Source organism: Populus nigra, chromosome 11 (assembly GCF_951802175.1).
Source record: "Populus nigra chromosome 11, ddPopNigr1.1, whole genome shotgun sequence".
In the NCBI taxonomy this organism is placed as follows: domain Eukaryota; kingdom Viridiplantae; phylum Streptophyta; class Magnoliopsida; order Malpighiales; family Salicaceae; genus Populus; species Populus nigra.
In genome coordinates, this window is record NC_084862.1 from 15,572,124 (window position 1) to 15,599,835 (window position 27,712).

The window sequence follows — 27,712 nt, forward strand, 5'->3', positions numbered from 1 at the left end:
ATTTTACATCAGTCTTACCACTAAATTATAATTATAAATTATAATTATACACGAAATTAAAAATATTGCATTTTTACCTGTCATCTATTATACCTCCTTTGTCGCTCAAATAGCCAATTCTTTATTTCTTGGTCCTTGAGATCTTTACTTATTTTGGTTTTGGTCACCAAACTTCATTTTTTTCAACTACATCCTTGCAAGTTCTATTGGCATGCTTCTATTTTTTGTTATCTACTTCGATATCATATATCTTTAAATATGCCTGCATTGAATTAGAAATCAATCTTCTGAATGAATTGTTAACGGAGAGACCGTTTTGGGTCCCTGATTGACTGATTTTATTTGAATATATTATTTGATTAGTTTATTTATAAGTTGATCCTACTATTGCTGCCTTGTAATGACTGGAAATTTCACTCGAAATTTCTAGTATTATACAAAGGAAATTTCTACTTGCAAAGAAATGAAGAACTGTCATTGACTTGCAAAGTATTCGCAAGAAAGGCAGACGAGTGTGTCTATATATGTAGGAACTGCTGATTCGATTTCTACTACTTCTGCAAATGAATAGAAAGCATATCATTTCTCTTTCTCCTATTAAAGAACACAATTACAAACCTCAATTCAATACCCTTTCTTTACTCTGCAGCTAACTTCTCCTAAATTCCTTTGTTCATCCTCGCGAACGAGAAGAAAAGCTGACCTCAGTAAGCCTGTCAGTTTTGTCTAAACAGGTAAGGCAGATGCGTGTGTCTATACATGTAGGAACTGCTGATTCGATTTGAAAATGTTATTTGATTAGTCTGATCATAGGATAGGTTGAGTCTACTACTACTTCTGCCTTGCATTGACTCTAAATTCCTGGTGCTTTCTCCTGCAAATGAATAGAAATCACATCCTTTCTCTTTCTCCTATATAAAGAATACAATTAACCTCATTTCAATATCATACCTTTGGAATTTCATAGCTAACTCTTTGTTATATTGCTCCATTGCGAATTGATTGTGCCTTAATTTCTGCAGCTACCATGACAGAGCCAGAGTCTTCTCGATCTAGACCAGAAGGGGCCTATGATGTCTTCTTGAGTTTTAGAGGAGAAGACACTCGCAAGACATTTACAGATCATCTATATACTGCCTTGGTACAAGCAGGAATCCACACTTTTCGAGGTGGTGATAAACATCGTAGAGGAGAAGAAATCTCCGAGCACCTCCTCAAGGCAATTCAAGAATCAAAGATATCCATAGTTTTCTTCTCAAAGGGTTATGCTTCTTCTAGATGGTGTCTCAATGAACTTGTAGAGATTCTTAAGTGCAAAAATAGAAAAACCGGTCAGATTGTTCTTCCTATATTCTATGACATTGATCCTTCAGATGTGAGAAAACAGACTGGCAGTTTTGCAGAAGCATTTGTTAAACATGAAGAGCGTTTTGAAGAGAAGTTGGTGAAGGAGTGGAGAAAAGCTCTTGAGGAGGCTGGAAATCTATCTGGATGGAATCTCAATGATATGGCAAATGGGTATGCCTTTTTTTCTCTTAAGATTCACTTGCACACATTTAGGGAGTCAATATACTTTACTTTTTTCAATGTGAAACAATAAAATACTTAACTGACTCGCTATCAATGACTTGCTTTTGTGTATGAGCAGGCATGAAGCAAAATTTATCAAAGAGATTATCAAGGATGTGTTGAATAAATTAGATTTTGAGTACTTATATGTTCCTGAGCACCTAGTAGGTTTGGATCCCCTTGTCCATAGTATTAGTGACTTCATAAGTACTGCCACAGATGAGGTTTGCATTGTGGGCATACATGGGATGCCAGGAATAGGAAAGACGACTATAGCAGAAGTTGTATTTAATAAACTTCGCAATAGATTCGAGGGAAGCTGTTTTCTTTCGAATATCAATGAAACATCAAAACAATTTAATGGTCTGGCTCTTTTACAAATGGAACTTCTTCGTGATATTTTAAAACAAGATGCTGCGAACATCAATTGTGATGATAGAGGAAAGGTTCGGATCAAAGAGCGACTTTGTCGCAAAAGAGTTCTTCTTGTTGCTGATGACGTGGCTTGTCAGGACCAGCTAAATGCTTTGATGGGAGAGCGAAGTTCGTTTGGTCCCGGGAGTAGAGTAATTATCACAACAAGAGATTCAAATCTTCTTCGTGAAGCAGATCTAACATATCAGATAGAAAAATTGACACGAGATCAGTCCCTTCAGCTTTTCAGCTGGCATGCCTTTAAGGACACCAAGCCAGCAGAAGATTATATTGAGCTTTCGAAGAAAGCCGTTGATTTCTGTGGAGGACTTCCTTTAGCTCTTGAGGTTATAGGAGCTCTTCTGTACAGGAAAAACAGAGGTAGATGGGAAAGTGAAATTGACAACTTGAGCAGAATTCCAAACCAAGATATTCAAGGAAAGCTTCTAATAAGTTATCACGCACTTGATGGTGAACTAAAAAGAGCATTCCTTGATATTGCATGCTTCTTTATTGGTATAGAGAAAGAATACGTCGCAAAAGTGCTAGGAGCCCGTTGCCATCTCAATCCAGAAGTTGTTTTGGAAACTCTCCGTGAAAGGTCTCTGATTGAAGTTAATTCCATTGGAAAGATAACCATGCATCATCTATTACGAGACATGGGAAGGGGGGTCGTTCGTGAATCGTCTCCCTTGCTTCTTGGAAAAAGGACCAGAATTTGGAATCAAGAGGATGCATGGAATGTACTTGAGCAGCAGAAGGTACGTAAGAGCTCAATGCATACATGAAAGAATAGCCATGCGTATTTTCTAGTCAGACTTATTACAAATAATTGTATGAAAGTTGTATTGATTTTTTTTTAGGGCACGAATGTTGTTGAGGGGCTTGCACTGGATGTGAGTGCATCAGAAGCTAAATCACTTAGCGCAGGATCATTTGCAGAAATGAAATTCTTAAATTTACTCCAAATCAATGGAGTACATCTCACCGGATCCTTCAAATTGCTTTCTAAAGAGTTGATGTGGATTTGTTGGCATGAATGTCCTTTGAAATATTTTCCATCTGATTTTACCTTGGACAATCTAGCTGTTCTTGATATGCAGTACAGTAACCTCAAAAAACTATGGAAGGGAAAAAAGGTACGAAACATGCTACAATCCCCAAAATTTCTTCAATATATAATTTATATTTACATGTTATGACTTTCCATAATTAATTTTCTATGTTACAGATTCTCAACAGGCTAAAAATCCTTGATCTCAGTCATTCTCAGCACCTTATTAAAACACCAAACTTGCACAGTTCAAGTTTAGAGAAACTAATTCTGGAAGGTTGCTCGAGTTTAGTTAAGATGCATCAATCTATTGGAAATTTAACGAGCCTTGTTTTCTTGAATCTAGAGGGATGTTGGAGTCTGAAGATTCTTCCAGGAAGCATTGGCAATGTAAAGTCTCTTGAAACTCTGAATATTTCTGGGTGTTCACAACTTGAGAAATTGCCAGAACGCACGAGTGATATTGAATCCTTAACTGAGCTGCTAGCCGATGGGATTGAAAATGAGCAATTTCTCTCTTCAATTGGACAATTAAAGCATGTCAGAAGGTTATCATTGCGTGGATACAGTTCGGGTCCATCAAGTTCTTCTTTGATTTCAGCAGGTGTTTTGGATTGGAAACGTTTCCTGCCAGCACCTTTCATTGAATGTATATCAGTGAAACGTCTTCAGCTTTCTAATGGTAGTTTGTCTGATTGCGCTACTAATTGTGTTGATTTTAGGGGATTGTCCGCTCTAGAAGTATTGGATCTAACAGGAAACAAATTCTCTAGCCTGCCTTCTGGGATCAGCTTCCTTCCCAAGCTAAGGTTCTTGTCTGTTCATGAATGCAAATATCTTGTATCAATCCCAGATCTTCCCTCAAGATTAGATTGTCTGGATGTGTCTTATTGCAAATCATTGGAAAGAGTAAGAATGCCAGAGCAGTCAAAAGAAGAACTATATATAGAACTACAAGAAAGTCATTCGTTAGAAGAGGTTCAGGGCATCGAAGGTCATAGTAATATTTTCTGGCATATTCGTGTTTATAATAGCAATCATTCACCAAATAAATTACAGAAGAGCGTTGTTGAGGTACTATTTCTTTCAGTCTTTCTTGTACACAAATAAACACACAATTAGCACAATTATTGATTAATGTCTACAATCTCAGCATTTCTTAAAATCAATATGTATACAGGCAATGTGCAACGGTCGTCACCGGTATTGTATTAAGCACATTCCTGGTGAGATGCCAAACTGGTTGAGCTACAGTGGAGAAGGATGCTCATTGTCTTTCCATATACCTCCAGTCTTCCAAGGCTTAATTGTTTGGTTTGTCTGTCCATATTACTTACAGACTAACATTATTATTATTATAAGAAATAAAAGCAAAGGTATTCAATTGTTTGAATATAAACGAATAGCAGAAGCTGGGGGATGGATAAGATACATAAGTAGAAGTGAAATGGCAATGGAAGATTACAATGGAGATGACGAATTGGAACTATACATATATTCAAAGCCCATCAGTTTTCCATCTCAAGTCAAACTCATTAAAGAATGAGATCAGATTCATTTGAAGAGTTAGAAGTTCACCACCGCCCGCCATATCATCTGCTTCTTCATTCCTATTGTGGTTCAATTACAGCGTCTATATATATCAAATCAATGGTGTGACTATTTATTTTCGAAGCTGCAAAAATATAACCTCAATTTAAGGCTTGATGGTAAGAACAAATATTTCATTTAGTTATTTTTTTTATTCTATTTAATTTATGAGATTAAATATTATCTTTAATGATTTTATTATTATTATTATTATTATTATTATTTAATTTTAAAAAATAAATATCATCTTTAATAATAATTTTTTATTAAATATTTATAATCTGATTGGTTTTATTTTTTATTTCTTGATTTTATGATAATATTATTCTTATTTAATTTAAAAAATAAATATTATCTTTAATAATTATATCTATTGAATATCACTTAGTTATATCATTTTTTTTATTGGTAGTAACTTATGAGTCTTTTAAGCCAAAACGAGTAGCAGCTAGGACGAGCTAAAATTAGTAAGGATATCTAGAGTTTGTTTGATTTTATTGTTTATTCTTTGATTTCTTGATTAAAATTTTAAATTCTTCAAAACAAAAATTGAAAACTTATATGTTTTGATTATTTTTGTTTGAAAAAAAAAAGAAAAAGCCAACAATCACTAACATATTTTCTTAAAATCACTTTAGTTTATTTAGAAAATATTGAAAACTGATTTTGTTTGTTTACATTAAAAACTAAAAGTGAACAATGTTCTTATAAATTGTTTTTCAAATTCGATATTTTAAAACAAAAATGAAAACGATGTGATATTAACCCTTTTTCTATTATTATTATAAAGTAAGTTTTTTAATTAAAAGTGAAGGGGATTTGTTTGTAATAACAAAATGCATATATAATCATGCACGGTTAACTTTATTTCCAAACTTGAAAGTTCTACTGAATTTGATGGTTTTATAGGTATTAAGGACCTGGATGGATGAGATAGCACGAGATCATTTTACCTAGAGATGTTTGAAGTTACTCCAAATTAGTATGGTACTTCTGTTGAATTTGAAGATCATTTTCTAAACTTGAAAGTTCTATTGAATGCGCTTCGAAATCTTTTTCATCCGATTTGTAATTAAACAACCTAGTTGTTATTATCCATGATGAAATTTATATTTTCGAGTTACAACTTTTGATGAATATTGTTTTATTTTTTTCTCACTTTTTCAACATATTCTCTAAAAGATAAAAACTACTTATCCACAAGAAAGTTCAAGTTCAGAAAGCATTCTTAATTGGTCTAATAAGTAAAGTCTTGTTAGTTTTGACTATAAGATCTTGCTATGTATTATTACATGGTTTTTACTACTTTTTTGCCCTTTTTTTGTATATATAACTTTTATTTTTCTTATTTGTTTGTCATTAGCTTTATGACACTAGCACCAATTAATAATAAATCTTGAACTATTATTAAATAAAGAAAAAATATTAACATTGTTAAAACACCAAACTTGTATAGTTCAAACCTGAGAAACCCTACCACAATAATCTAATTTAGAAAATAATTAATTTGTCCTTGTAGTCTTAGAAAATAGTATTTAATCCTTATGTTTTTATATTCATTTATGATTTAATCTTTTACATCCATTTCATCTTCTTATTATTTTAATCCTAAAAAAACTAAAAAACAAACGAATATCATGAATACCTTAATAGCATGCCATCAAAAAGAATTTTGTTCAATCCCAATCCCACATTGTCTGTAGAAGTATTTACTTTTGACTGTACACTTTGTTATTTTCCAATCCCTCCCCAGTTCTGCATCCATTTCTCTACTTTCTATGCTCTTGGCTTGCTAAAAACTAAAGAAAACACATTGCTCTAGTTGCCTGCCTTCACTCTTCAGATTGCTCAACAAATCCCTTGAGACCTTCTCCATAGTTAACACATCATCACATAATGACTACTCTAAAAAATTTAGCCATAAATATTGAACACCTTAAGCAATCAACGGGCCTTCCTTTACAATATGCATCACCCATAAATCTTTCTTTTGGGATGTCGCCGGGAGTTTAATTTCCGAGTGTTAAAAATTATGTATAAATTTCTATTCTTTCCTTCCATCCATTACTTGTCCTCTATGAAGATTCTATGTATGAAATCTCGGAATGTTTTCGAGTACAACTTGGGATCAACAGCTGAGATAGACGTGGGATCCACTTTTAAGGACTTGTATGCATGCTCTAGCTTTTTGCTGATATCATAATCACATTAATAATTTATATTTGATCGCCTAAAAGAGCCTGGAATAGAACCAGGTAAAAGTTTGTTTCTATCTAAGAAAGCAAGAAGGTCCCACTAATGCATGTTCTCCACAAACTACCCCCAATGACCAAGTAGCTTTGAGTCATTCCAACAAATAGGAATTGAATTCAAAGGAATAAATCATTAAATGCGGGCTCCTATGTGGGAAAGGGAAAATGATTCACTATTAAAAAAGAAAAAGAAAAGCTCAAACACAAATTATAGCTTCGCCTTTTGTGAATCATATCTCAAATGTCATTGGCTGGATGATTTATTGATATTTTAAGAAAGAAGCAGTCTTCATTGCTTTTCAAAACCAAACTATGGGTCCATAGGCAACTAAAGTTAAACATGGGGCACATGCCTAGTAGAAAAGAAGATGCCACACCACTTCAGGGCCCCAACATTTTAGACTTTTGATGGCAACCAAAGCTAAATTTAAAAACAGGTCAAAGATCCAATTTCCAAAAATAGACTATGTATCATGTAGTTTAACATCTCTAAGCATAATTTTTGCAATAATCATCTATGCTTGACCATTCATATCTTTCACCACAGTTCTCTGTCACCACTTCACATGCACACATTCCCAAAAAAGAGATAGCATGGAAAAATGTCTTTGCGTGTCGTAAAAAATACCAGGGCTAAAACCTAACATAAGGAAAATAGATTGGGAAAAGGAAAGCAGAACCAAAGCAAGGCACTAACAATTAGGAGGGGCAAAAACATGAATTCTGCTGTTATTTTTTTCAAGGTGCGTATCAGGTGTTTGAAAAACTTCCTCAACTGAAAATAAAAAGGTTTTGCTTACAATGTTTTAGTGCTTTTCAAGTCTTCCAATGTGTTGCATTTTACTGAATATGATAGTGGGAACTTATGTATCACCTACTATCAAGAATTAACTACTCAGAAGATGTCTTCTAAGACGCATCTCTGTCTCCTCTTCTCTTCTTCTCTATAAAATTCCTTTTTAGTTCTCTGATGTACTTAATGTCCCGGAGGTGTGGCTTCTTCATATGAAGAATATGTTAAGATTCAATTATGATTTTAGATTTTAGATTCCATTGTCTACAAATTTGAACCATGATAATGTAGCATACGGACCAGTCAGTAGACAACATGTTTATTATATATGATAGAGGTCCTCAATGTATTTCACGTTTCTATGAGAAATTTCACGAGACTATGAGTACTCGAATTGATCTTAGTACAACATTTCATTCTCAAAATAATGGTTAATAAAAAAGAACCATTCAAATACTTGAAGATATGTTGATAGCATGCATACTTAAGTGGAGTTTGCTCGAACAAATATGTACCATTGGTGGAGTTTGGTAAGAGAGGGGAACTAAATCCTCGATATATTAGGCCTATGGAAATTTTGAAGAGAATTGGTGCAGTTGCTTATGGATTAGCTCTTCCACCCAGCTTTTTCATCTAAACATCCAGTATTCCATGTATCCATCACATGTATTGGAGCCATAAACCGTAGCATTTTGAAGAAGATATGTCATGTAATATCCGACTGGAGAGAATTGAAGATAGACAAATTAGAAAACTTCGTTCTAAAGATTGCTTTAGTGAAAGTAATGTGAGAAGGTCATACCTGAGAAGATGATACGTAATAAATATCGTGATTTCTTCATTCAATCAAGCTAGCAAGTTTTCTAATTAAATTTCGAGGGTGAATTTATTTTAACAGAGGAGGAAATGTCAACCCCACCCATAATATATAACCCATTATTTTTTTATTGGTCCATTTAGCTAGCCCATTTGTTATATACAGAAGGAGAGAGGTAAGGACATTGTTAGTCATTTTCTTCTTTCTCTCTTACGGGGAATGTTCTTCCTTCTCCCTTTTACTGCAAATATTCCCCCACAATCCTAAACCACCAATTGACCATATAACTCCCTTGTTTTGAGTAGGTTTACTTCAACTTTATCTAAGTGTTTATAATATTGTTTTAGGTTTATTTCTTTATATAAGCTTGTTGAACTCTAGGCCTTATATGATATTAGTTGATGTGATTTGGATTTATTTTTAAGTTAATTTGTGTGTGGGTAGTAATAAGTGTATATGAATATGAATTGAAGTAAGGTCAGGGATGGGTTGGTGTGAAGCTTTGATTAATTGATATATTTTGATGTAATGAGTAAATACCTTAACAAATTTGAATATCTGAAACATAATAGGTAAGAATTGTAAAGAAAGAATCGTATTGAAATTATGGAAAATATGATTTTGTCCCTAAATTCTAAAAAACAATTATAGTTTGGTCACTGGTTGTAAATAACAATTTTTAAAATATTTTTTTAATAAATATCGATGATTTATGATCAATTTTTATTGTTATCATTTAAATTTAAATTTAATTATATTATGTATTTAAATGTGTTTTGTTTATTTGGAAACCGTATGCTAGAGTCTCTCAAATATTCTGGCCAAAGCTAGGGCATACATGGCTCGAAATAATGGTCAGTTTTTTTTTTTTTTGAAAGAAATCTATATATTAAAAGGGCTAACTAGAAGGTAAAATAATTATCAGTTTTAGTTAGCTCCTGCAGGACTTTGCATTCTATTTTAGGTGGATTATACTTGCAAGTTGCAACCACTATAATTTATGCTATGCAATATTTTGTCCTAGAACCTTTGCCCTCTAAACTACCCAAAAAGGACAATAATTGAGCTTGGTGATCTACGAGCACAAGTGGTACAGGTCAGGGTTAAACTCAGCTTGCTAGAGCCTACTAAATTTTAGGCACCAGTTCTCAATCGAATTTTAGCAAAATCAAGGATCCAAGAATTGGCATCTGTAACATGGTTTGCATTCTGAGCCAATCTGGGCTCGGATTTGAAACAAATGTTGTATGCTGTTTGGACTGTCACTTTGCCTATCTATATTAATTAGAATAGGCCTTTTTTTCCTTTGTGAGATAAAGCGAGTTCAAAAAAAGAAAAAGAGCAGAAATTTGAAAAAAAGAAGATAAAAAAGAAAATGCTTTACTTTCTGTTTTTAAGTAGCTTTTTTTCGCTTTTCTTCACCTATATTGGCGCTATAAAGTTTTTTTGATTAAGGTTTGGTTAACAAACACTTATTTCATCCTTACTGGCGCTATAAAGCTATTGCTGTTTTTTCTGGGGGAGGATCTCAAGCAGTAAGATCTCAGCAGAGGTGATCCGAGCTTTGTCTGCTCTTTGTCCTGTTCTTGCATTCTTCGTAGCAGACTCCGATGTTCATAGCTTTCCTGGAGCTTACCTCCAGTTTAGACAGATTATTGTTTTCAGTTTATCTTTCTGTGTGATGTTATGTTAGGTTTTCATGTGATGGCAGAACAAACTCATGTTCTGATTAATTATATCAGCTCCTTCAAAAAAATAAAATAATAAAGCTATTGCTGTTGGTAGCTTTTGCTGGGTTGATCTCTTTGGTTTATCTCTATCTTTCTGGACCTCGTTATGGCCGTTTGATTGGAATTGATAATGCTACAAGCACTTTTACAAATTTGACAGCAGCAAGGGTGTTAATCTGCACAACTCGGAAGGAGAATATTCTTTCCGACGAGAATAGTATTGACCATGTTTTTGTTTCATTGTCTGGGAAAGTACTTAGGGAGTTGCCAGCCCTAGAGGATATTCAACACAATATGCAGCCTTTTGAAGGTGTCAAAGATGATGGTGATTCAGGTAATTTTGATGATGCTTCTTATTTCTTTAATGAATGCACTGCAAGAATGAATTCTGCAATGATATCGGACTGTGAGTATGGATCCCTGATTTGGGTGAATTTGAGTGAATTGTTAACTTAGGGACTCTTTTGGGTCCCTGATTTGGCTTATTTGATTTGAATATATTATTTGATTAGTCTATTTATAGGTTTAGTCTATTATTGCTGCCTTGCATTGACTGGAACTCGAAATTTCCTGTAATATACACAGGAAATTTCCTGGTGCTAAACTTCAAAGAATTTATTTTCTTTTCCTTTTGTATTTTCTCATTTTCTTGGCATGCGCGCAGCTGCATCAAGGAAAAAACGTTTCAGAAAGAATCCAATCGATGAATTAGATATATTCTCATTGGTCACAGCCATCTATGTTGTTTGCAGAATTCAAATGGTTAGACAGAAAGGATCATTAACAAAAAGAATGGACCTTGAGTGATTAATTGGAACCTCGCTCAGTGATTAATTGACGAGAATAAAAAATTCATGTGCAAATTATACAAAATTTATTATTAATCATCGATATTTTATTATTGATCATTAATATTGAGTAATGGCTTATTTTCTAGTAATGTTATGAGAAGCAGCAGAGTCAAGAGGTCATTTCTGATCTTGTGGACTGGAAGTTCTTAGTTGCACAGTTAGTCGTAACCTCTGAACAATGGAGTCGTGGGCAAGACTTGGCTATGTGGCCTATTTGATCACGAAATTGGCATTTCGGTTGATAACGCATTTGAGTGTATCGATTGGTTGAAGACTTATGATTGTCTTTGAATGGACCGACCTTGAGGGATTTTATTGTGGCCTGGAGACAGAGATTACACATGATTTCAATGGAAAAACCATCACAGATTACTACTGAGGGAAATATATACAAGAACATAACCTATTTATTACATATGGATGTTTGCTATAATTTTGCAAGAATATAATTTGCAATGAATGAAAAGATTCGTACTAGCTGAGATGATGAACTTGGATAGTAATCTGTAGCTTAACTGTGCAGAATTGATACAAAATTGATGCAGTCTTCCATGATACTTTCAACCTCTTACACTGATCGAGTCCTCTAGAAAACTATTAGATGCTATAAAGCAAGAGAGGAATATATTTTGGAGTGCCATAGATATTATGTTTTAAAATCCTTTTTATTTATAAATGTATTAAAATTTATTTTTAATATTAACACATCAAAGTAATATAAAAATATTAAAAAAATAATTTAAAACAATAAAACATTCAGCAACCACCATGAAATTACCACTCTAAATTCCAGCTCAATAATTTATTCTTTAGCGATTATTGCTTGCTCTTTGACAATTATTGCATTTCTAATAATTTGCAAGAAAACGTACTTTCTCAATTTGCAAGACAATTATTGCATTTCTAATAATCTGCACCTGCCACGAAATTACCAATAAGTAAATTCCAGCTCAATATTTTCCAATACGAGCTTGAGAAATTTCCTTGCTTTTTTCTTTCCCTGTGCGTGTAACCTTTTTTTTATCTTTTACAATTATAATTATTGCATTTCTAATAATTTGCAAGAAAGAATATTCTTTCTCTGAAAAGGGCTTGAGAAAACCCTAAGCATAGTAGATAATCTCTTATAGGAATCTCTTTATTAAATCATCAAACTATCAAAGTCTGTTTCCAGAAACAACTAAATAGAAAAATTATTATTTTTTAAATAGAAAAACCAGAAGAGCTCGATAATATTTAATAAAAAAAATAGAATATAAAAATTATTCCTTTTTAAGTAGAAACAAAATTATAAAGATTTAATAATACTGAATAAGAAAAATTAAAATTTCTAAGCTAAATTAAAAAAATAAAAATAACTAAGAAAATATTTATTATCCCAATAGTTCTTATCTTAAAATCTCATTTATCATATGTTATATCTATCAAATAATAATAATAATTTGTGACGTGAAAAAACAAATGTATGAAAAACAAATTCAGCTGTGATTAACAGATTAACGATGGAAAGATGATGAATTTTTTTTGTAAATTAATTTCAATTTAAAATAACTACAAAGAAGTTAATTAGGATTTCTTCCATAAAATTATTAAAAATATAGTATTGGAATTATATGATGCTAGGTTTTAATATATAATTTTTAATATTGTTAAAGAGTCTCTCCTGAACCAAATAATAAAAATGCTATATAACTCTTTTGTATGAATTGTAAATCTAGGAACAGTTTTGGGTTTTCCAATCAGAACTTTGGACTAAAATTAATAGCACAATAAGGACCAAAGATAATGGTATGTAAATTTAGGGATCAAAGATTTCTTGTGTTTTTTCATGTACTTGTATTGAAAAACTATCATTGATTGACCGACTTGCATTGACTGACTTGTTAAATAATTGCTGCTCCAAATGAGAAATGAGCAATCTTGTTTTTTCAATGCTGCCATTTAGCAAGTCCACGTGTCATGAGTCTACACGGCATCAAATTTGCAAAATCATATAGCCCATTGATAGAAATCATATAGCCCAGTTGTTGCAATACACGCTTGAGAAATTTCCTCTACGTACGTGTTACCTTTTACCTCTTTTATAATTATTATGATTATTGCATTCCTAATAATTTGCAAGAAAGATGATGAACACTTTTTACTCAATTCAAAATAACAAAATAACGTTTGTTGAGGCTTTAATTTCTCGATCAGGTATTAATTAACGAGAATAAGAAAATCCCCTTCAAATTATACAAAATTTATTATTAATCATCTATATTTATTATTAATCATCTATATTGAATAATGGCTTATTTTATAGTATAAACAATGTTTGAAATAAAATTAATAAAAGATATTATACATAATTAATGATGGGATCGTTTATAAAGTTTTTCAATTATCTTTAGACATATTATAATTTTAATAAATGGGCTGTACATCATCTAAATTATAAAAGAATATTTATTTTTCTGATATATATATAATAATAATAATAACAAATTAGATGATACTAACAAGAAAATAGTAATTAGTTTGAATAAATGGTACCAGTTCCCATGATATATCTAGAGAATAAGTTCGAAGAATAGAATGAAGTCAAATATTCTTAATAAAAAAGAAAAAACCACAGAAAGAAATAAAAATATGTTTGTAATGAATATAAAAGATGGATAAAAATATTAGAGAATAAAAAAGAGATATAGAATCTCTTTGTGAAATTTCTAAGAACTTAATTACAATTATATTATAATTTCTTCCCTAAAATTATTCAAAATATAATATTAGAATTACATAATGCTAGGTTTTAATTTATAATTAAAAAGTTTCCCATGAACCAAATAATAAAAATATTGTATAACTCTTTTGAATGAATTATTAACATAGGGACTGTTTGGGGTCTCTGACTTGGCTGATTTTATTTGAATATATTATTTGATTAGTCCATTTATAGGTTGACTCTAGCATTCCTGCCTTGATTGCCAGGAAATTTCACTAAAAATTTCAAGTAATTTACACAGGAAATTTCCTGGTGATAAACCTGGGATATGATTTTCAACTTTCGTAGGCATGCGCGCAGCTGCATCAAGGAAAAAACGTTTCAGATGCGAAAAATAAAGATAAAAGTGGAAAATAGAAGCAGAAAAAAAATTCCAGATATCGACAAACATCCCAAATACAGATATCCTTAAATTTAACCCATTCTATTTTACATAAATAAATGATAAGATTAGGTGAAGAATTATTTGATGTTTCCATGGAACTTTGAAAGAATAATAAGGAATAACACTTTTGAGAGATTAAGATTAATTTTCAAATCAGACATAATCAATTGAGAGATTAATACAAACTAAAAGATGATAAATAAATAAATAAATATCAATCAATTTGATACAAATACAAGTGGACGCTATCAGTGCATTCTTATGGCTTTCAGTTGTTTTCCTCCCTGAATTAAGTCAGTGTGTCTCCCACGGCAAAAACATTAATGCAATCAGTCAGTGCCTGCTGGAAAATTACTCCAAGAAACTTCATGGAACCACCAAAATAAGGAAGAAAACAAAAACGTTAATAATGGTGAAAATAACCTGACATTATCGGTCGAGATGATTTATGTTTTTTTTTAAAAAAAAATAATTACCTCTCAGATATTATATAATTGTGTTAATTTAAGGATTATTTTTTAGTTGTATTAATTTAGAAAATATTTTTTTTATATTGAATGATATTTTTCCATCCTACATTAACCATAATTCTATAGGTAGAATCACCTTCGAAATGACTAAATCTGCTTTAATATATTTGAGATTCACGCAATGCCACTCTCATCGGTATTCTAAAAGCGAAGAGAAAAGTAGAAGCAATGTGATAGCTATACAGGCGAGACTTAATAATTTACAGGTGATAATTTTTTTAAAAAATATTTTTTTATTTGAAAATGTATTAATTTAATGTAAAATAATAAATAAAATTTAAATTTTTTTAATTGTTTTTTAAAATGTAAGAACGAAGAGGATATTTTAATGTATTAATATTAAAAAAATAAAAAAATATATTATTTTAATATATTTTTAAATAAAAAATATTTAACGTACACGTACACAGATAATAGCGGTTAACAATAATGGAAGGGAATCAAAATCTTTATTAGCAGTAACCTGTTCGACTTCAGTAATGTTAACAAGTGGACCCACTAGTTGTTGTGGAAACTTTGCAAAGGATCTCGAGGAAGAATAATGATTGCATTGCTAATAATTTGCAACAGAGAATTCTTTCACTGAATAGAAAAAAAATATTATTTTTAAAATAAAAACAAGTAAATATAAAATTTATTATTTTTTAAATAGAAAAACTAAAAAATCCTGATAATGTTGAATAAAAAATAAAATAGAAAAATTATTCTTTTGTAGTTGGTAAAATATTTTTAATATTTAAAAAGTAAAAAAATACTGTGTAACTGTTTTGTATAAATTATAGAGTTAAGGACTCTTTTGTAGTTGGTAAAATACCTCACACTAAAGTTAATAAATAATAACACAAGAAAGGACCAAAGTTAACTACAATACGAGGAAGTTTCTTCACTTTTCAATGAAACATTACTTCTCCTGTACATGAATATAAATAATTTCGTTGACCGATTCATATTTCATTAATTATTGATTATTTGGAAGAAGAAAGCGTATCCCTTCTCACTTTTAGAGCGTATTAAGGGTATTTAAGAACGCATTATAAATCATGTTTTTTTATTTTAATTTTTTTAAAAAAAGTTATATAATTTTTTATAATTTTAAATTATTTTGATGTGTTGATATCAAAAATATTTTTTAAAAAATAAAAAATATTATTTTTATATTATTTTGATATGTTCACTTGACTGGAAATTTCGCTTCAAATTTACATAGGGTTGTTTTCCTGGTACTTTCTACTTAACATGAATTGAAAAACTGTCATTGACTGACTTATTAGCAAAGTATTTACAAGAAAGCTAAAAAATTAGAGTTTTTTAATTTCTAAAATAAATAATACTTTTGTTCTTCTCTAACATAACAAGTTTTTTTTAATTATACTTATAAAAATTACATTAAAATTAATTAAATATCAAGATAATAAGATAAATTTCTATACCATAATAAGTCAATATATAATTAAGCAGTTTGTAATGTTACAAATTAAATATTAGTTTTTTTTTTTGCAAGGTGATATCTCTTATTAAATCAGAGTTATTCTCTATCATTTACATGCAATATAGTCACCGAATAATTAAATAATTTACAAAATAAATGATTTTTTATTGTAGAATAAGTAAATACTAATATCTATAACTAGAAGTAACTATAATTATAATATTTTTTAAAAAAGCATAATAAAAAACCTGTATGTTAAATAAGAAACCACTTTTGTTTTCCCCTACGTGAAGTACACTTAATTTGGTGGAGTAATCATATTTATCGAATTGGTCTTATTTGGAACTCACAGCACGGTATGCTCATCTAACGGTCCAGCTTATTCTGGGAATCTGATCGGTCAAGCTACGAACAATCAGGAGGCATAATGCTATATATGAGGCGTGATGTGGGAATTGTTAATATACAACGGTTGTCAAAATTAATCATGATACCACTAGCTGTCCGCTCGCAGTGATCTTTTTAACACTTTCATTTTCACATCATGATCAATTTATCTGAATTAATTTAAAAATTAGATAAGATTCAAACCCAGGGGATTAAAGTGTAAAATAAAAAAAACACCCTTGGCAATCTAAAATAATTAAAGTAATGAGTACATGCATGAAGCAAGATAATTAGTTGATATTAAATTTGTCGATATTGTGACTATTCAAGATAATTATAATCTATAGGTAATTGTATACCATAAATTAATATCAACAAAATAATTGTATTCAATTGTTTGAAGTTAAACAAAAAAAATACATTCCACCAGGAAATAAAAAGTGAGTGAACTAACAAAACTCGTGATACATTCAACATTTTATTTTAGTATTTTTAACAATAATTTTGTGAAAAACAAACCAAGACACATATATTTAACAAAAATCAAAGGAAAACAACTAGTGAAAAAAAACTATTAAATCTTATTTCTGTTCCCTTTCCCACGGCCTCCTCAATGAAAAAGCAAACACCCCATTAGATTTTCTTTCAGTGTGAGAGTGAGAATGAGAGAGAGGTAATTTCGACTATACTCGACAGGACAGAAGACTTAAAGATAAAATAGCTTTGATTTACAACCACAAAATCCTTTTATCCGGCTGCTAATTTTTTAATGACGTGTATCAGGTCTTTGATAAAATTGTTAGGAAATGTTTGAAGAAGTCTTGCAGAATAAATGTTATCCCGATTTGTTAGGGATTGTGGCAGTCAAAGAAGACCACTTCTCCAGCCACAATATGCGTGATGTAATCCACGTATTAGCAGTAGCTAGTTTTTCTCAATTTCAGTTTGTAAGAAGCTGTATTTAAGCAGCATTGATTTCCAAAATAAACATCAAGCATTTTTCCCCAATTTTGTGAGCTTTATTATTTTGTTCTTAAGGTTCCAACAGTGGTATCAGAGCCCCTACTGGGTTACCTGACTGTAAGAGACTTAGGCAAAATCAAAGGGTACAGCTCGATAACAAGGAGTGAAGAAAATGAGTGAGGATAAGAGCCTGACGAAGATCCCTCATTTCGATGGTCAACATTATGATCATTGGAGTGAGTTGATGGAGAATTTGTTGCGAGCAAAAGGACTATGGAGTCTTGTGGAAATCGGTATTCAGGAGCCGATTATTGGGAGTGCATTGAGCACCACGCAGCAGGCACAACATGATGATGCAAAGATGAAAGATCATCAAGTGAAACACTATCTATATCAAGCAATAGATAGGGTTACATTTGAACAGATCTTAGACAGGTGCACTTCAAAAATCGTGTGGGATTCCTTGAAGAGCAAATTTGGAGGAAATGCAAAAGTGAAGAAATCTCTTCTCAACACACTGAGAAGAGACTTTGAAATTTTGCAGATGAAGCAAAGTGAGTCCATCACCGAATACTTTGCTAAAGTGACCTCAGTGGCTAATCAAATGAGGAGTAATGGGGAGATTATGCCAGACACTAAGGTAGTCGAAAAGGTACTCAAAACCTTGATAGAAAGGTTTACTTATGTGGTGGTTTCGATAGAAGAATCCAAAGATGTGAGCACAATGACAATTGATGAATTGCAAAGTTCTCTTGTCGTGCATGAAGCCAAATTCAAGAGGCTGGACAAATCTCGAGAAGAGGAGCAAGCACTGCATGCTTCAATTGGAGAAGGCAGAATCAACAGGGGCAGAGGAGGTGTCCATTTCAGAGGACTAGGCAGAGGGAGAGGAAGACAAACATTTGGCAGAACTACGGCAACATGTTACAAATGCCATAAACCAGGGCATCTTCAGTTTGAATGCCCCACCTGGGAAAGGAATGCACATTACGTGGAACTGGATGATGAAGAAGAGCTTCTCCTCATGGCTCATGTTGATCTGGAACTGGATGATGAAGAAGAGCTTCTCCTCATGGCTCATGTGCAGGGGGGATCCAGCAGAGAAGACGTTTGGTTCATCGACTCAGGATGTTCCAATCACATGACAGGCAACAAGAAGTGGTTCATTAGCTTGGATGAGAATTTTTCACATGCTGTGAAGTTGGGAAATAATGCCCGGATGCAAGTTATGGGACAAGGAAGCGTGAAGCTTAGAGTACAAGGAAGAACACAGATTGTGAGTAATGTTTTCTATGTGCCAGACTTAACAAACAATCTGTTAAGTGTTGGGCAGCTACTAGAAAAAGGATTGAAAGTGGTAATGCAGAAGGGAACCTGCAAGATTTTTCATCCAATGAAGGGGCTGATTGTGCACACTCACATGACTACAAACCGGATGTTTGTTATGCTGGCTGAACAACACAGCGATGCCTGTCTGCAAGTGACACAAGAGGACCTCACAGGACTGTGGCATAGACGTTTTGGTCACCTACACCAGAAGGGACTCCAGTGCTTGGAACACAAGGAAATGGTTGAAGGGTTGCCGAAAATTAAAGAGACAAACAAAGTATGTGAAGTATGCAGTAAAGGGAAGCAGCACAGGGACGAAATGCCTAAGAAAGCTAACTGGAGAGCATCAAAAAAATTACAGCTCATCCACAGTGATCTTTGTGGACCAATCACTCCAACCACCATGAGTAACAAGAGGTATATTCTAACTTTCATCGATGACTTCAGCAGAAAAACATGGATTTATCTGCTTGCCGAAAAAGGAGAAACTTTTGAGAAGTTTAGGCACTTTAAAACCAAAGTTGAAAAAGAGACAGGATTGAGCATCAAGTGTCTCAGGAGCGACCGATGAGGGGAATACACTTCCCAAATTTTTCTGGATTTTTGCAGCAATCAGGGAATAAAAAGGCAGCTCAGCGCATCATACACTCCTCAGCAAAACGGAGTTGCTGAACGTAAGAATCGAACTCTCATGAACATGGTTCGTTGTTTGCTTGTGGAAGGAAGAATGCCAAGGAGTTTTTGGGCAGAAGCAGCAACCTGGTCTGTGCACATCATCAACCGAAGCCCTACTGCAGCAGTTACAAATAAAACCCCCGAAGAATGTTGGACTGGACACAAACCAAATGTAGCACATTTCAGGATTTTTGGATGTGTTACATACGTGCATGTACCAAATGAGAGGAGGATCAAGCTAGAAGATAAAAGCTATAAATGTGTATTCTTGGGAGTTAGTGAAGAATCCAAAGCCTATAGGCTTTATGATCCTGAGAACAAGAAGATTGTCACCAGTAGAGACGTAATTTTTGCTGAGGAAGAGACATGGAATTGGGGGAGGACAAATGATGAAGAATTAACATGGGATGATGCAGACTCTTTCCATGAAACGGACAAAGAAGAAGGAGACGGGGGAGATGGCATTATAACGGATAGAGATGAAGAAGAAATACCAAGTGAACAAACTGCTGCACAAACCGAGGAAACAAGGAGACCAGCCTTTATCCCATCATCTCAAGAAAATCGTAGGGAGCAGACAAGAAGAATCAGCATACCTCCAAGACACCTACAGGATTATGTAACTGGTGAAGACCTTGCAGAGCAAGAAGAAGAAGAGCAATACTTGGTGCTCTATGCTGCTGAAGAAGATCCAGTGAAGTATGATGAAGCCGTGAAGGACATCAAATGGAGAAAAGCCATGGATGCCGAAATACAAGCAATTGAAAAAAACAATACATGGGAGTTAGTAGCGCTGCCTAAAGGGATGAAGAAGATCGGAGTGAAGTGGGTTTTTAAAACTAAGCTGAATGAAAAAGGCAAAGTCGACAAACACAAGGCGAGACTAGTTGTGAAGGGCTATGCGCAAAGGCAAGGAATAGACTACAGCGAAGTATTTTTGCCAGTCGCTAGATGGGACACCATCAGAATGCTATTATCTCTTGCTGCGCTGCGAGGTTGGGAAGTATTCCAGTTGGATGTAAAGAGCGCATTTCTTCACGGAGAACTCAAGGAGGTTGTTTATATTGAACAACCTAAAGGATACATTCGCAAGGGGGAAGAGCAGAAGGTATATCAGCTGAAGAAGGCATTATATGGGCTGAAACAAGCTTCTAGAGCTTGGTACAGCCGGCTAGAGGACTACTTTGCTGGTGAAGGTTTCGAAAAATGCAGCTATGAACACACTTTGTTCATGAAAAAGGAAGGAGGAAGATTTTTGGTGGTAAGCCTTTATGTGGATGATTTAATATTTACCGGTAATGACTTGAAGTTGTGTGCAGAATTTAAGGCTTCCATGCAATCAGAATTTGATATGACTAATCTAGGCAGAATTAAGTATTTTTTGGGCGTTGAAATACATCAAACAGAGGCTGGGATTTTCTTATGTCAAGGGAAATATGCAAGTGAAATACTTGCAAGGTTCGGAATGGGCAGCTGTAATGCAGTTAATAATCCAATGGTTCCAGGAACTAAGCTATCATCTCAAGAGAAAGGAGAAGAAATTGACAGCACCGAATACAAACAATTGATTGGCAGCCTTATATACATCACAACAACTCGACCTGATATAATGTATGCGGTAAGTTTTTTAAGCAGATTCATGGCTGCACCGAAGGAAGGACACTTACTAGCCGCAAAAAGAATCCTCAGGTATTTGAAAGGTACAATGAATTTCGGTATTTTCTACAAAAGAAGCTCGGATTACACTCTTAAAGGATATACGGACAGTGATTTTGCGGGTGACCTAGATGGAGGAAAAAGTACATCCGGATATGTATTCATGATGGGAGATGGTGCGGTGGCATGGAGCTCTAAAAAGCAACCGATAGTTACTCTATCAACTACTGAGGCAGAATATGTAGCAGCCACAGCTTGTGCATGTCAAAGTATCTGGATGAAGGAAGTCTTAAACAGCATTGAAGAAGATCGCTGCAAATGTGTTACGGTGTTCTGCGATAATAGTTCATCCATCAAATTATCCAAGAATCCAGTATTTCACGGGAGGACAAAGCATATCAACGTCAAATTTCATTTCATTCGCGATCTTATCAAGAAGGGAGATGTAGAGCTCATTTACTGTGGAACTAAGGAGCAGCTAGCAGACATCATGACAAAACCACTCAAACTCGAAGATTTTGTAAAACTTCGATTACTCTTAGGAGTACAAGAGAAGAAGAATTTAAACTGAGCATTCACACAGCATGCTCAGTTTAGGGAGGATATGTTAGGAAATGTTTGAAGAAGTCTTGCAGAATAAATGTTATCCCGATTTGTTAGGGATTGTGGCAGTCAAAGAAGACCACTTCTCCAGCCACAATATGCGTGATGTAATCCACGTATTAGCAGTAGCTAGTTTTTCTCAATTTCAGTTTGTAAGAAGCTGTATTTAAGCAACATTGATTTCCAAAATAAACATCAAGCATTTTTCCCCAATCTTGTGAGCTTTATTATTTTGTTCTTAAGGTTCCAACAAAAATTCCTTGACTGGAAAAAAAAAACCATGTTTAGAATGCTTTAATCCTTTTCGAGTGGAAAGTGGAAATTCCTTTTCCACTTTCCAGTCAGTGTGAAAGGGGGAACTACAATGAGAGCTTCATGTCACTTTCTATCTTAGATGTAATTGCTTTGGCAAAAAAAACGAATGAAAGTTAGTGTATGCACTGCTTTAGCCTAAGAGTTTTTCATGATTGCCTTGGATTGATTACAAGAAGAAGTTTGAATGTTTTTATGAAGAAGCAGTCTTCATTGTTTTTCAAAACCAATCTCTAGATCTATTAACAAAAACTCTAAATCGCGAGTGAAGTTTTACTAGAGTACTTTCCACTCAGTGTGAAAGTGGGAACTATTATGAGAGCTTTATACCACTTTCCCACTCAGTGTAATGGCTTTGGCAAAAAGAAGCAAATAAAAGTTAGTGTTCGCACTGCTTTAGCCCAAGAGTCCTTCATGGTTGCCTTGGATTGGATTGATTGATAGGAAGAAGTCTGAATGTTTTTAGAAAGAAGCAGTCTTCATTGCTTTTCAAAACCAATCTCTGGATCTATTAACAAAAACTCTAAATCGCGAGTGAAGTTTTACTTGAGTACTTTCCACTCAGTGTGAAAGTGGGAACTACTATGAGAGCTTTATACCACTTTCCCACTCAGTGTTCGCACTGCTTTAGCCCAAGAGTCTTTCATGGTTGCCTTGGATTGAATTGATTGATAGGAAGAAGTCTGAATGTTTTTAGAAAGAAGCAGTCTTCATTGCTTTTCAAAACCAATCTCTGGATCTATTAACAAAAACTCTAAATCGCGAGTGAAGTTTTACTTGAGTACTTTCCACTCAGTGTGAAAGTGGGAACTACTATGAGAGCTTTATACCACTTTCCCACTCAGTGTTCGCACTGCTTTAGCCCAAGAGTCTTTCATGGTTGCCTTGGATTGAATTGATTGATAGGAAGAAGTCTGAATGTTTTTAGAAAGAAGCAGTCTTCATTGCTTTTCAAAACCAATCTCTGGATCTATTAACAAAAACTCTAAATCGCGAGTGAAGTTTTACTTGAGTACTTTCCACTCAGTGTGAAAGTGGGAACTACTATGAGAGCTTTATACCACTTTCCCACTCAGTGTAATGGCTTTGGCAAAAAGAAACAAATAAAAGTTAGTGTTCGCACTGCTTTAGCCCAAGAGTCTTTCATGGTTGCCTTGGATTGGATTGATTGATAGGAAGAAGTCTGAATGTTTTTAGAAAGAAGCAGTCTTCATTGCTTTTCAAAACCAATCTCTGGATCTATTAACAAAAACTCTAAATCGCGAGTGAAGTTTTACTAGAGTACTTTCCACTCAGTGTGAAAGTGGGAACTACTATGAGAGCTTTATACCACTTTCCCACTCAGTGTAATGGCTTTGGCAAAAAGAAGCAAATAAAACTTAGTGTTCGCACTGCTTTAGCCCAAGAGTCTTTCATGGTTGCCTTGGATTGGATTGATTGATAGGAAGAAGTCTGAATGTTTTTAGAAAGAAGCAGTCTTCATTGCTTTTCAAAACCAATCTCTGGATCTATTAACAAAAACTCTAAATCGCGAGTGAAGTTTTACTTGAGTACTTTCCACTCAGTGTGAAAGTGGGAACTATTATGAGAGCTTTATACCACTTTCCCACTCAGTGTAATGGCTTTGGCAAAAAGAAGCAAATAAAAGTTAGTGTTCGCACTGCTTTAGCCCAAGAGTCTTTCATGGTTGCCTTGGATTGGATTGATTGATAGGAAGAAGTCTGAATGTTTTTAGAAAGAAGCAGTCTTCATTGCTTTTCAAAACCAATCTCTGGATCTATTAACAAAAAATCTAAATCGCGAGTGAAGTTTTACTAGGGTACTAGACACAATTAATTATGCATTGTTATAATAAAATTACGTATTTATTTTTAAGTGGGAAAAAATTAAGCCATGAGGCCAGGAGTTCTTTGGTCTTTACCTATTTTCGTTTTGGCCACCGAATTTTATTTTATTTTCAATAAAAGAGAAGGTTTTGTGTAATTATCAGAAAATTGAAATCATCGCTAATCTCCTGTGTTCATTTTCTTTTTTTTTTTTTACCCTTAGCATGATACACAGAAAAGAAGAACGCGTGGTTCAAGAGAAAACAAGAATGGAGGGGAATCAAAATCTTTGTTTGATTTTATGCTGTGTTTTTGGTACATTGATCAACAATAGCCAGCTTGGAAGAGCTTGATAGCAATAACCTTTTCGACCTCAATAAATAATGTTAACGCGTGGATCCAGTTGTTGTGGAAACTTTGCAAAGGATCTGCATTATTATAAAGAATAAGAGCAACGGAAGAATATTGTTTGAAGATGAACGAATAGCAGCAACTGTAGTCCACTTGGGAATTGGAACTATGCATATATTCATGCCTGCTCATAGACAAAAGCAAGTCATCGATAGCAAGTACCTTGAAATTACCACTCCAAATTCCAGCTCAATACCAATACGCGCTTGAGAAATTTCCTTGCTTTTTTTTCCTGCATGTGTTACATTTTTATCTTTTATAATTATAATTATTGCATTGCTAATAATTTGCAAGAAATAATCTCTTATAGGAATATAATCTCAGGTTTCTCTGAAAAGGGCTTGAGAAAACCTAAGCATAGCATATAATCTCTTATAGGAATCTCTTTATTAAATCATCAAAATATCAGAGTATATTTCCAAAAACTATTACTACAGTTTATATATATATATATATATATATATATATATATATATATATATATATGTAGAAACAACTAAGCAGAGAAATTATCTTTTATTTTCTTGTTCTTTAGCTTCCGTTTCGGCTTTGGCTTCTGATTCTTTGGCTTTAGGTACAACCTAAGTAGGTAAAGCTTCTGTTTCTTTGTTCTTGTTCCTTGATATATATACATTCTCAATTTCATAAAAAAAAAATTAATTAGTCCTTGAAATCTTAAAAAATAGTATTTAATCCTTATGTTATTATATTCATTTCTAATTTAATTTTTTTTCATCCATTCATCTTTTTATTTATTTAATAGCTTAAGTTCTTAGATAAAAGATAAATAGTTTTACTATTAAAGGCATTTTTTTTTAAATAAAATAATATTAAATTAAGCATGCTCAACATTGTTCAAATTATTAATTAATTATAATTAACTTGAGGTTTAGAAGAAATAAAAGGGAAGGACAAAATTATCTTCCCCACAACCATAGACCTAACCCCTTTCCAGACCAGTCCCCTGGTAAATGGAATGATGGTCCCATAAATAGCTTCTTTTTTTTTTCCAGTCCGCCAAGCAGTTTGGTCTTCCTCGCCGGACCACCTTTGCACGAGAATCACACTGTTTGAAGTATCATTAAACTTGATAAAAATGAATAACTGGCAATAATATAATTGGGATTTAAAAAAAATCATAAAAAAATAGCTTGAAAAAAACCAAAAATTAAACAACCGATAATAATATAGTTAAAATGATAAAAAAATGTTTAAAAAGCAATTTGAAACCAATTAATCTTAAAAAAAAACAAAATGAAACATGCAATGAAAACCAATTCATGAAAAAGTAATTGGATATTAATTTAGACTAAAAGGATAAATAATAAAAACAAAAAAAGAGTTTGAGGGTATTCATTTTATTGTTCACAGGAACGCAAAAATGCATTCCAAGTATGAAGTGTTTTATTGTTATAAAGTTTTCCAAACTTACAATATATAGAGAGAGAGAAATAAAAAGAAAAAAGAGCAAAAGGAAACCGCCCATTAGATTTTCATGTTCCCTTTCCCACGGCCTACTCAATGAAAAAGCATTGATTTACAACCATGGCTTCAAGGGCCTGGAATAGGACCAGGTAAAATTCATGTATCTATTAGGTGGCAGCAGTTATCATTCGGCCCTTGCCGTCCATGAAATCCCTTTATCCTGCTGTTAATTTTTTAATGACGCGTATCAGGTGTTTGATAAAATTCCTCAGCTGGGAAAAAAAAAAAAACCATGTTTATAATGCTTTAGTACTTTTCGAGTGGAAAGTGGAAATCCCTTTCCCACTTTCCACTCAGTGTGAAAGCGGGAACTACCATGAGAGCTATATGCCACTTTCTATCTTTAGATGTAACGGCTTTGACAAAAAAGAATCAAATAAAAGTCAGTTTTCGCATTGCTTTAAAATATTATTTTAATATATTTTTTTAAAAAAAGTTTAAAAAATAAACCCGACATGTCTCCTACGTTTTCAAAAAGAACGGTTCAAGGCAGAATAATAATAGAGGGGAATGCACTTGAGGGTCTAGCTCAGTGGTCAACCGTGTGGCTTTATTAAATATTTAAAGTCTGATTGGTTTTATTTTTTATTTCTTGATTTAATGATAATATATTTATACAGGCAATGTGCAACGGTCGTCACCGGTATTGTATTGACTACAATTGTGGTCCTCACCGGTATCATATTTCCTCCTTTCCTGGTGAGATGCCAAATTGGATGAGCTACAGGGGAGAAGGAGGCTCATTGTCATTCCATATACCTCCAGTCTTCCATGGCTTAGTTCTTTGGGTTGTCCATCCACTTGAGAAGGAAGATCGTTATTACTTCCACAATAGCATTATTATTATTATAAGAAATAAAAGCAACGGTATTCAATTGTTTAAAGGTCATGGATCACCAGGAACTGCGGGATGGATAAGATACATAAGTAGAAGTGATATGGGAATGGAAGATTACTGTGGAGATGACGAATTGGAACTATACATTTCTTCAGAGCCAACAAAGCATTACATTTCTTCATATCACAAATTGCACATCATTAAAGAATGTGGGGTCCATGTGATCGCAGGGAAGTCAGATTCATTTGAAGAGTCAGAAGTGGGAAGAGATACAGTAATGCCTTCACCACCGCTGTATCATCTGCTTCCTCATCCTCATTGTGGTTCAATCACAGCGTCTACACCTAAGCAATGGAGTGACTATTTATTTGCGAAGCTGCAAGGACATAGCCTCGATTTAACACTTGATGGTAAGAACAAATATTTCATTTAGTTATTTTTATTCTATTATATTTAATTTATGAGATTAAATATTATCTTTAATGATTTTATTATTATTATTTAATCTAAAAAATTAAATATCATCTTTAATAAAAAAATATTAAATATTTAAGGCTTTTTGGTAAGAATACATATTTCCTTTAGTTGTTTTTATTTTATTCTATTTAATTTAAGAGATTAAATATCATCTTTAATTATTACATTTTTCTTATTTAATCTAAAAAATTAAATATTATCTTTAACAAAAAAATTTATTAAATATTTAGAGTCTGCTTGGTTTTATTTCTTTTCTTGATTTTATGATAATATTTTTCTTATTTAATATAAAAAATAAATATTATCTTTAATAATTAGATCTATCGAATATCACTTAAAAATAAATTATAACTTTAATAATTATTTTTTGAAAAAAAAGCCAACAGTCACTAACATATTTTATTAAAATCACTTTAGTTTATTTAGAAAATATTGAAAACTTATTTTTGTTTTTTTACTTCAAAATAAAAAAAATTGAATAATGTTTTTATATTTTATTTCAAACTCGATATTTTAAAACAAAAATGAAAAAGATGTGATAATGACCTTTTTTTATTATAAAGTAAGTTTTT

At 32.9% G+C, this 27,712-nt stretch overlaps 1 protein-coding gene and 2 long non-coding RNA genes across 5 annotated transcripts; 2 read left to right on the forward strand and 1 right to left on the reverse strand.

The window, feature by feature from the left end:
• The first annotated feature begins 320 nt into the window (after positions 1–320).
• LOC133668532 (disease resistance protein RUN1-like) lies at positions 321–27,313 on the forward strand. 3 transcript variants are annotated; one of them, XR_009833747.1, is made up of 7 exons: positions 324–734; positions 1,023–1,518; positions 1,649–2,744; positions 2,847–3,122; positions 3,215–4,111; positions 4,218–4,746; positions 5,537–5,764. XR_009833747.1 is itself a non-coding variant. In XM_062088449.1 (6 exons), the coding sequence occupies exons 2-6, from the start codon at positions 1,028–1,030 to the stop codon at positions 27,094–27,096; spliced, it is 3,411 nt and encodes a 1,136-aa protein (XP_061944433.1). In that variant the 5' UTR covers positions 321–707; positions 1,023–1,027; the 3' UTR covers positions 27,097–27,313. The 3 variants fall into 3 exon arrangements, 2 of the variants coding, with proteins under 2 accessions (XP_061944433.1, XP_061944432.1); XM_062088449.1 differs by lacking the exons at positions 4,218–4,746; positions 5,537–5,764 and adding an exon at positions 26,446–27,313 and having other exon boundaries at positions 321–707; XM_062088448.1 differs by lacking the exons at positions 4,218–4,746; positions 5,537–5,764 and adding an exon at positions 26,446–27,312 and having other exon boundaries at positions 322–734.
• Positions 565–1,090, reverse strand: LOC133668546 (uncharacterized). The gene is made up of 2 exons (XR_009833750.1): positions 952–1,090; positions 565–874 (listed from the first exon to the last, which is right to left on the reverse strand). It is a non-coding gene; the product is annotated as an uncharacterized LOC133668546 (long non-coding RNA).
• LOC133668547 (uncharacterized) lies at positions 9,489–11,552 on the forward strand. Its single transcript, XR_009833751.1, has 2 exons — positions 9,489–10,553; positions 11,157–11,552. It is a non-coding gene; the product is annotated as an uncharacterized LOC133668547 (long non-coding RNA).
• Positions 27,314–27,712: the final 399 nt, after the last annotated feature.